Source organism: Lathyrus oleraceus, chromosome 1, assembly GCF_024323335.1.
Source record: "Lathyrus oleraceus cultivar Zhongwan6 chromosome 1, CAAS_Psat_ZW6_1.0, whole genome shotgun sequence".
NCBI classification, from domain to species: domain Eukaryota; kingdom Viridiplantae; phylum Streptophyta; class Magnoliopsida; order Fabales; family Fabaceae; genus Lathyrus; species Lathyrus oleraceus.
Genome location: NC_066579.1, coordinates 436,914,426 through 436,925,786, shown reverse-complemented (window position 1 = coordinate 436,925,786; position 11,361 = coordinate 436,914,426). Strand labels below are relative to the sequence as shown.

At 28.7% G+C, this 11,361-nt stretch overlaps 1 protein-coding gene across 1 annotated transcript; it reads left to right on the top strand.

The window, feature by feature from the left end:
- The first annotated feature begins 1,271 nt into the window (after nucleotides 1-1,271).
- LOC127115879 (CBL-interacting serine/threonine-protein kinase 20) lies at nucleotides 1,272-3,000 on the top strand. The gene has a single exon (XM_051047303.1). The coding sequence runs from the start codon at nucleotides 1,439-1,441 to the stop codon at nucleotides 2,804-2,806; it is 1,368 nt and encodes a 455-aa protein (XP_050903260.1). The 5' UTR covers nucleotides 1,272-1,438; the 3' UTR covers nucleotides 2,807-3,000.
- The last annotated feature ends 8,361 nt before the right edge of the window (nucleotides 3,001-11,361 follow it).

Here is an 11,361-nt window from a genome sequence, read left to right as displayed (position 1 = left end):
ATAATTTCTTACTTTTATATGAAAATGATTATATATCGGTTTCGTTTATGTTTCAAATATTACATTTTCATCTTTAAAATCTCACTGTATCATGCGTGTTAGATATATTTTACAACTTAAAATTTTTTAATTATTAAATGAAAACACATAATTATTCTTTATTAAAGACAACAAATACGAAAATATCATAAATTTTATAAAACACTCTTTATATTTGTCTTACTATAATTTTTTACTTATAAAATGAAAGTACTTATATACTGGTTTATATATCAAATAAATTCATAATAAATTGTTATAATATAAATGTAATGAGTATAATTGTAAAAAAATTAAAATAATTAAAATAATTAAAATTCAATATAAAATAAATTAAAATGAATTAGCATGCACATATCGCGGGGAATTTAAATTATTTTCACATCATTAAAACTTTCATATAAATTATCACTACAATATTTTTAAATATAAATCTATAAGTTACAAAAATTAATTTTATCTGAAAATTTTAAAAATTAACAAATAAAATATAAAAACCTTGCAAATCATGCGAGTTAATGTAATTTAAAACTTAAAATTAAGTATCTAAAATAGATACAATTATAAAAAATATATAAAATCAAATGACAAAATAAACCATTGATTATATCTTTTATAATTATTTAAATTTTTAAAACTAAACCTTATATATCACTCGCAACTTATAAGCATATATATATATTCCTTTTTATTATGATCATTGTTATTCATAAAATTTGAGTGAATTTGTCCAAAAGAAATTTATAATAAAATTTTAAAATATTAATGTATTGACTTTAATTTTTAAAAATCTTGAAATCATTAAAACTCAACATAAACTATATTAAAACTAAATTGCATTTAAAAAGAGTAGTTTGAAACGTTTAAAAATATGATCAATTGAATACAAATTTTTTATATTCATTGTGTTGACCATATATTTGTAGTATTTTAATTATATAATTTGTTATCAAATTTGATTTCAAAATCATGTCAAAATATCATGTCCTTTTTTTAAATAGAACTTCTATTGGTATATTCTATTTTTCTGCATAAGCATAAAAAACCAAATCACAAACACCAAAATAGCCAATGCATCCCTTTTTCACTATTTTTATACATTACAACTACTTTGCATCTTGATTTAGTTTTCTTTTACCTTAAATATCTCTCTCAACAAATTAACCAATTTATTATGGTTCACCAAGAGGTATACCCTTCTGGCCTCCCTTCCACAGGGCAATGTGGTTCCATCATCCTCCAGCTTCCCAAGCCTTCATGTTTTTCATGCTCTTGTCTTGAAGTTCCAAATCTTTATTAACAATATTAAAAACATGCAAATTTTCTTTGTTTCTCTCATGCTCAAACCTCATCTGATGCAGCTTATATAGGTGCTAATTCACAATATTTTGTATTAGAAATGGATAGGAAATCAACCATTCTAATGAATAAATATGAGGTAGGACGCATGCTTGGGCAAGGAAATTTTGCCAAAGTTTATCATGCAAGGAACATAAAGACGGGGCAAAGTGTTGCCATTAAGGTGTTTAACAAAGACATGATCATGAGGGTTGGTTTGAAGGAACAAATCAAACGCGAAATCTCGGTGATGCGCCGCGTTACACATCCAAACATAGTCGAATTTTACGAGGTCATGGCAAGCAAAACAAAGATATATTTCGCAATGGAACTCGTGAAAGGCGGTGAGCTTTTCAACAAAGTGTCACGAGGGAGGCTGAAGGAAGATGTTGCTAGAAAATATTTCCAACAGCTTATTGAAGCTGTTGATCATTGTCACAGAAGAGGGGTTTATCACCGCGATCTTAAACCGGAAAATCTCCTCCTCGAGGAGAATGGTAATCTCAAGGTTTTGGATTTCGGCCTTAGCGCGTTGTCGGAATCAAAAAGTACAGATGGTCTTCTTCATACAACATGTGGAACTCCGGCTTATGTAGCACCGGAGGTTATCAAGAAAAAAGGCTATGATGGAGCCATGGCAGATATTTGGTCTTGTGGTGTTATCCTCTATGTTCTATTAGCAGGTTATCTTCCATTCAATGATAAAAACCTAATGGACATGTATAAGAAGATTTCAAAAGCAGATTACAAGTTTCCGCAATGGTTTCGTCCCGAAGTGAAAAGGCTTCTCAACAGAATCCTTGACCCTAATCCAAGAACAAGAATTACCATAAACAAGATAATGCAAAATACTTGGTTCAGAAAAGGGTATATGCAGATTGAAGGACCACAGTTACCGCCATTATCGCCTACGCGAGGCGATATCTCAGATGTTTATAATGCGTTCGACGATGTATCATCACCTTCAAGCTCTAACGGAACTCCGAGAGCAATGTCTGCTAAAGACAACGAAGAATATCCTATGAAACCATATTGTTTCAACGCATTTGATATCATATCACTCTCTTCTGGATTCGATCTTTCTGGTTTATTGGAGAAAGATACGAATGAAAGAACACATGCAAGATTTTCTACAAAAAGACCACCTTATATAGTTGTGGCGAAACTGCAAGAGGTAGCCCAATTAGACGGTAGATTTAAGGTTATGAAACAAAATGGAATTGTTAGGCTGGAAGGAACTGAGGCAGGGTTAAATGAACAACTCAGCATAGATACAGAAATTTTTGAAGTTACTTCTTCATTGTATATAGTTGAGGTAAACAAAATTGCTGGAGATATATTGGAATATAGGAGATTCTGGAACCAGTTCTTAAAGCCTGCTCTAGATGAAATTGCTTGGGTTTGGCAAGGATATGAGCAGTATATGTAGTCATCTTTTTAAATTTCAGTCTGCAACCGCAACCACAACAGTAACATAAACGATTTGGAGGTCTATGCCGCATTTCTTGCTGTATATTGGTTTGAAATTTAAAACCATGTCAATAGTAGCTTTGCAAATAATCGTAGGCTTCTTTTTTTTTCTTGGATAGAAGGTGTTCTTCTATCCGATTGTCTTACATAAGTTGCAACCTTGATGTCAGTGTTCCATCTTTTATACTGTTTTTCCTTAATATGTATTATTGAAAAAGAAATTATGTATATAAATGTGGTTTCTTTTTCTCTCAGATTTATTGAAATGGTTATTATGGTTATTGCATCTTTAAAACTGTAGTCAACTTTGAGGCTTGCATATAGCAGATTGAACTTTTAAATAGCTGGTTTTGGAAAATATTCTAGAATTACAATCATGCATTAAATTTAAAGAAAGGTTATTTAGCATTTCATTTAATTCATTATTTCTTCTTCATTTGTTTGTGGGTGTTTATGATGATATCTTGCTTTAATCTCATTTTTGTCTTCATGATAACATATCTTTTGGAAAGGGGTAAGAATAGGAGAAAGTTTAGAGTTTTAACTTTAACTCCCTATAACAAGAATGCAATCCATTCCATTTTAATATTATCAAAAATAGCAAACAGATAAACACAGGAAAAACCCATAGAATACATGAAACACGAAGAAGCACATAGAGCAAGTTAATCAATGCATTACTTGTATTTGGTCTTTATGAAAAATAATTTTTTTTGAAAGAAAAGATTAGTAAAAATGTCTTCTAGTCAATTGAATGAATTCTGTATACAATTGTTGATGTCTTTGGTGAGGTGGTTGGTAGTATTCATGTGATGGCTGTAGTTGATTTTGGTACAGTTACGGCTGGTTTTGGTTCGGCAGATTCTAGTACAGTTGCCTAAGATCAACAATCCATGACAACTATGACATGTTGTTTGATGTAAAGTTATTGTTTGCACGAATATTGTGCAGTTCGTATAAGAACAATGTGATTGTAATTTGAGACTCGCGCGATGATGAGATGAGTTTTTTAAAATAATATTATATATTTAGATTTTATTTTGACACTAATTTTTAATATTTAGAATTGATTTAATTCAATTGAATTACCATTTCAATTTTAATTATTTCAATTTAATAATATATTATAGAATATTATTATATAATAAATTATAAATTATAGTTTAATTTGTAATATATATGTAATCATAATTTAAAATATAATATTAGAAGCAATTTGAAATATTTGTTTTTCTATTTAAAAATTATAAGTTAAATTTGAAAGAATGGTTTGATAATTCTTTTAGCATTGTAATGAGATTTAATATTTGAAATTAAATTTTATAACATATAACTATATTTATAAATAAGAATTATAGTTTAAAGAAAATATTGAAGTATTTGTTTGTCAATTTAGAAGTATTGTTTGACAATTATATTTTAAACATTATAATGTGATTTTTCTATTGTTACTATGGTTTTAAAACTGATATATGCGAATGATTTTTTTAAAAATTATTTTATGCATAATTTTTTATGGAGTAAAATATTATATAATATATTTTTTTATAGAAATGTTGATAGTATAGATACAAAAAAAAATAAAAATTATGATTAGTATAAGAAAAATAAAAAAATGTATCTTTATAATTGTTATTACAAAATCGATTTTTTTTAGTGATTAGACAGTAACAATGTATTATTTTTATTAAGAGTCAAACAAATATTTTTATTTTTATAGAAATCAAATTAATTCTCATAATTTTTTGTCAAATTATTTGAAAATTGATTACCATTTCAATTTCAATTGTTTCAATTTAATAATACATTATAGAATATTAAACTATAATGAATTATAAACTATAGTTATAAAATTATGATTTAGTTTGTAATATGTATATGTAATTATAATTTAAAATATTTGTTCGTCTATTTGAAAATTATAATTTAAATTTGAAAGAATTGTTTGATAATTCTTGTAGCATTATAATGAGATTTAATATTTGAAGTTAAATTTTATAACATATAATTGCTTTATAAATAAGAATTATATTTTAAAAAGAATGTTGAAGAAATTGTTTGTGTATTTAGAAGTATTGTTTGACAACTTTATTTTAAACATTATAATGTGGTTTTTTTATGTTATTATTATGGATTTAAAAATGATAAATGCAAATGGTTTTTTTAAAAACTATTTTATGCATAATTTTTAATGGAGTAAAATATTATATCATGTATTTTTTTTTTTAGAAATATTGATAGAGACAAAAAAAAAAGATAGATACGGAAATAAATATAAAAATTATGAATAGTATAAGAAAAATAAAATAAAATGTATATTTGTAATTGTTATTACAAAATCGATTTTCTTTTTTTATGAGTGATTTGATAGTATCAATGTTATTATTTTTATAAGAGACAAAAAAATATTTTTTTTTATAGAAATTAAATTAGTTCTCATAATTTTTTGTAGAATTATTTGAAAATTGATTAATTTAATTTTTTGTAAGAATTAAATCAACTTTCATAGTGTTTATCGAATTATTTAAAAATTAATTCATTTAATATTTATTAAAAGAATTAGAGTGCGCAATAGAAAATATAATAAAAATTTAATAGTTTGAGTTTTGCTCTATGGGTGAATGCATAATTTGTATAAGTATATAATATTATATATGGAATGGAGAAGCCACATAAATAACTCATTGAATATACATGATTTTTAGTTAGAAGAATAGAGGGGGATAACTCATGAAATATAAAAATAGAACTGATTTAAGTAAAAGAACTTATAGATGAAACATTATATATATTTTTTAAATAAATAAAAGAAGTTTTAGAATATTATGTTTGGAAGAGTGTCACATCAAACTATTCAAGATGTGGTGAATAAATAAATGAGTTGTCAACAAAATAGAATGAAGCTCAGTTTTAATATATTACCATAGAAACTAACAAACATTGAACAAGGCGTGTACATGGATCGGTTTGGATTGAATTTAACTAAAATCATAATCGAACTCATATCGATTATACTGGATTGAGTGAGGTAAAATAATAGGTTAACCACTTTTTTTTTTCATATCAATGATGTGTCACATTTTTTTCTTAATAAATAGCTTAACATATTACCTCTATTTTTTTAAACATCAAATATCTAAATACATAAAATTCATTATAAACATATTTATAAAAATCAAAATTACATTACGGTAATACTTAAAATTGCATAAAATACTTGAAACTTACAAGAATTAGGATCAAAATAATCAAAATGTAACATTCTAAATTAGTTAAAATCATTACTTACAAAATAAAAGATGTTCAAAAATTTATAATTAAAATAACAAAGATTAAAGATATTGAAATTATCACTTATTAAATTACAAAAGAGTAAAAAAATAGTCATTCAATAACTCATGAATTTTATGGGTTAGTTCTGAGTTTACCCATAACCCAATTATTTTGAATGATTTTTCATTTTTGAAAATCGTGTTCACCTAATAATCCGATCCAACCTATTTTTTTAAGGCAGCTTAGTTGAATTTTACCGAGTTTATTGGATTTTTCTAACACATATACTACTCCGACTTGATTTATAAGCAAAAAAGACAAATTTTACGCTTATTAAGAAATATAGTTAAATGTATTTAGTTTTCTTGATTTCAAGGGAGAGATAACACAATTATCAATCTATCCTCAATTAAATTGTTTTTCACTAACAAAATTAAAGTAATTAATATGAGAATACTTTTGAAATAAATGGATTAAATACACATAAATTTGTAGACATTTGTTTATATTTAAAAAATTAAAAGATTTTTCCTTATAAAAAATCACATGAATGAAGCAATAATAACTGTTTTAATCATCTTTAAAAACACATATTTAGAACCTCGCAACCTTACCTACACATATTTAGAACCTCGCAACCTTACCTATTGAGTCTTCAATCTCAAATATTGAGAGTTTAAGATGCAAGCGTCTGGTATATTTAGATTTTCACTTAAATGCGATCTGTTAGCTTATATATAATGTGATCAATTAGAATTGTCAAAAAAAAGTGATCAATTAGAACTTCTATGATACAAATGGATCATCTCGATCTACTTATATTAAACTCATACAAATTAATTAAATATATAGTTAATTATTTAATTAAAAATTTAATAATCAATTAAGATTTCTTAACCTTACCTACACATATTTAGAACCTCACAACCTTACCTATTGAGTCTTCAATCTCAAATATTGAGAGTTTAATATGCAAGGCGTCTGGTATATTTAGATTTTCACTTAAATGCGATCAGTTAGCTTATATATAATGTGATCAATTAGAATTGTCAAAAAAAAAGTGATCAATTAGAACTTCTATGATACAAATGGATCATCTCGATCTACTTATATTAAACTCATACAAATTAATTAAATATATAGTTAATTATTTAATTAAAAATTTAATAATCAATTAAGATTTCTTAATATATATATATATATATATATATATATATATATATATATATATATATATATATATATATATATATATATATAATATATATATATATATATATATATATATAACATCCCATAAATGTCGGGTAATACAATTCTGACGGGTCGTATCTAAACTCAAGTCGCATACAACTCACTTCCAAGTTTAGGCGTGATTCAGGATGCCTCGGGGTGGAATATCCCAAACATTTATTGCGTGATGTTAGCATATCCAAAGAGATCTTCCTAGCACAATAATTACTGGATAAAAAGTTATTTTTGCTATTAAATGGCACACTTTAAACTCAAAGGGCACAATGAGTTGATATGAAGAAGTCACCTACTCTGACTCTTTCTTAGTAGTGTTAAAGGAGGTATTCAAATAATGTTATTTGCATGAATATTTGGCGTCGACTGTGGGGCTTTGATAAAACTTGCATATGCCACACAAAATTGCAAATCGACGAGCTTATCACCCTTACATGACAAACGTGAGTAGTAGCAATCTAGAATCGCAGGTTTCCATGGAGGAACTATTCACCACTTTGGAAAACCTTCCCTATCAACATAATTTGTTGCAAGGTAGCGTGTTTACTTTGCAAGAGAATCAACATTATCCCCAACCAGATGACAATGATTTGGAAGATCTGATTAATCCTCAACCTCTGACCGGAGAAATCTGGGATGACCATATCCTAGATAATTTCAAGTCGCCCCCCATTGGCCACATTTGACAGGAAGATCAAGCCTCAAGAGCACATCATAATAGTCAACACTCGGATGGTCATCGTTTGAGCTACCAACTCACTAAAATGCAAGTTGATGATGGACACATTGAAGAATGTTGTCATATGTTGTTAAACAAGTCTCCCCAAATTTTCCATAAGCAACTACCAAGATCTGGAGAGGAAAATGATACATCAATTCTTTGCTAGAATGAACATAAAGGTATCGACCACGAGCCTCTTCAATGTACGCCAGGGACAAGGCAAATGTCTTCGAGAATACTTGGCTCATTTTAATGAGGAAACCATCAAAGTCGCCCATCCAAATTAAAAGATGTTTGTAAAGGCCTTTCAAAACAATCTTAAGGTTGGGATACTTTAAAAATGTTAGACAATAGGCCTAGATCTAGAGGGGGTTAATAGATCCCAATTTAAAAATTTATTCAAAAATTTGATTTAGAAAAATTTTATGGCGTGGAAGCAAGTTTCAAATATTTCCCGAATCCAAAATCGTCTAACCGAACCTACTATTGAAAAGTCTGGATATGCGTAAGAGTATCAATGGTATGATAATAATCCACAGGTTGATTAATCAATACTTCAAACACTAAATTGAATACTCTATTATAGTAACGGTTTGTCTCCAAAGATAACAACACACGAAAAACTAGTTGAAACAATTTGTCAAATACTTTGCGTGCAATCAACACAGTTTGGATATTAGTATAATGTTTGTAGTTCTTAGAAATCTAGTCACTACCAAATGGTATGCAATTACTACACCAACACAAATTTAACAAAGAATTCAAATTTTACTATCGAAACAATGTTGATCAAGAGATAAAAGTAATCATCAATTTGCTAACCGAAAAATAAAAGAGAGAGAGAGAGTACACAAGGATTTGTTTAGGCAGTTCGTCAATCAACCTCAATATGGGTACGTATGCCCTCAATTCGAATTCGATTTGAGATACTAATATGATAAATTTTATTTTGCAAATGTATGTATACAAGAGATAAGAAATCAAATACCACAAACCCTAAATTTATTCTTGACTCTAGCACCTCCAAAAACCTTGATGAAAGATTGATCAATTCACCAACAATGTCTCTTCAATTCACCTATTGTTGCTACTTCCTTGCATGGCCTCCTTGTCTTAAGGATTTCACCCGGCTGAATTAATCTCAAGCGCACAGTTGTTAAACCCAAGATTTGTCAACACGATCCACCATTTCACGTTACTTCCTTGCATGACACACCTAGTCCCAAGGCTTTCACTCGATCGGATCAGGATTGCACAATCTTGTCCAAAACCTTCAAACCATAAAGATCTCGAAGGAAAACCCCACCTCGGTTTTCTTATTTGAATCCCTCAAAGATTACAACCCAATATTCTCGGTACAACAAACTTAATTGGATGTTATCAATCCTAATCTAGATGGCAGTCGATCAAAAAATGATTATGTGTAGTTTGATTATGTGTATGCATAGATTGAATTGAAGATGATGAGATGCTTTGAAATCTTGGATTCATGTAGGTTTTACTCACTCTAGAAACCTTACTAGATTATGATGCATGTATGAAGTATTTATATGCATGGGTGATTTAGGGGGAAAAGAAATGCAAAGGACTTAAGAAAAATATGAATTTTTGAAAAATTACATCGGATAGGTTGACCTATAGAAGTTATGTGTCGACATGTTCGATGCATAGGTCGGCATGTCCAAAGTCATGTGTCGGCATATGACTATTATGTGCTCCCTATATGTCGACCTAAAGATTTGGCACATGAGACAAAGGTCACAACCTTTAATGCAGCAACATATGCGTCGACCTATAGACTGCATGTGTTGACCTATAGCCTGGAAATTTTTTCTATAGGGCGACTTGTAGTTTCATGTGTCGACCTGTAATTCTATTTTTCATAAAAAAATGATTTTTCATGCATATTTGATGCATGAGATATTTTCCACATTGTTTCCAAATACTTTTATGCTTCCTAATGCTAAGAGGCACATAGAGGTTCAGAGGATAACGTTCAATATACATTAGTGCTACAGTGTCCTAGTTTTGACATCATACAAAATACATCTAACGGAAGTTGCACTCACATACTCCCTATTTTTTATGATGGAAAAATTTGAGACGTTGTGTTTGCAATGAAAATCCCCCCCTGAATATATGTACCTCACAACTCCATCTTGCTTCTCCCCCTTTGACAGCATAAAAAAGAAACAAAGTAAACCATGAGAAGAATCTTAAACCACGCATAAACCAATATAACACACAGAGGCGGTTTACAAAGATAAGAGCATCAATATGATAGCATTCACATAGAATTATTTGCATATTTAAAAGGAATTCCTAAACATAAATAAAAGACAATAATGCAACAATAGAACATAATTGTCACAACTTACGTCAAATAATCACAACACAGTCATGAAGAATGAAGGATACAAAGTGAACACAAACTACTTGACATGCTACAAAAGCGACACGATTACATGACATATGCCTTTGATGCTCCCGAAATATTGCACACGCATGTCCTCTAGCAAGGCGATACACGAAGTACCACCATACAAACCAAAAACAGAGATGAAAACATAACAGTGACACATAATCAAGAATATTATTAACAATGTAACATGCTCAATCATAAATCATGAGAAAAATAGATAACAAACTGATGCACCAATTACTATATTTCAAGGAAAAAGAAGATAACATAACGTCACTATAAGCATATAAATTGACATACATCAATTGGACATTGTTGGAAGTGAACATACATGAACTATCTTATACGTCAAGAACATCAATTATATGAACCATAAATAACATACGAAAATAAAAGATTACACATAAAAACGGAAAATAAAACGGTAGTACCTTGCTTGTGAAATGATGAGAAATGCACTCTTATGAAGTATGTCTTTCAAAAATTGTTAGATGGAGAAGATATATTCAAGGTGCATTAACGTAATATTTAGGAAAGTCTTTTGATGTCAAGAATTTCTAATTCTCATCGAATGTTAAAGAAGAAATTTTTACAAAAATAACCCACTTTTTCAAGGAAATTCCCAAAATACCCCTGGTTTCAAAAAAAATCCTAAACTACCCCGCTTTTAGGAGGAGTCACCAATTGAATTGGAGACTCCTCTTAAAAATTGAATGGAGGCGCCAATTGGATTGGCGCCCCTGTGTAAGACTTAAGAGGAGGCGCCAATTCAATTGTAGCCTCAGTGTAAAATGCAATTTTTTTTGGTAAATGGTATACGTGATAGACAAATTTGATATAGGACCAATTG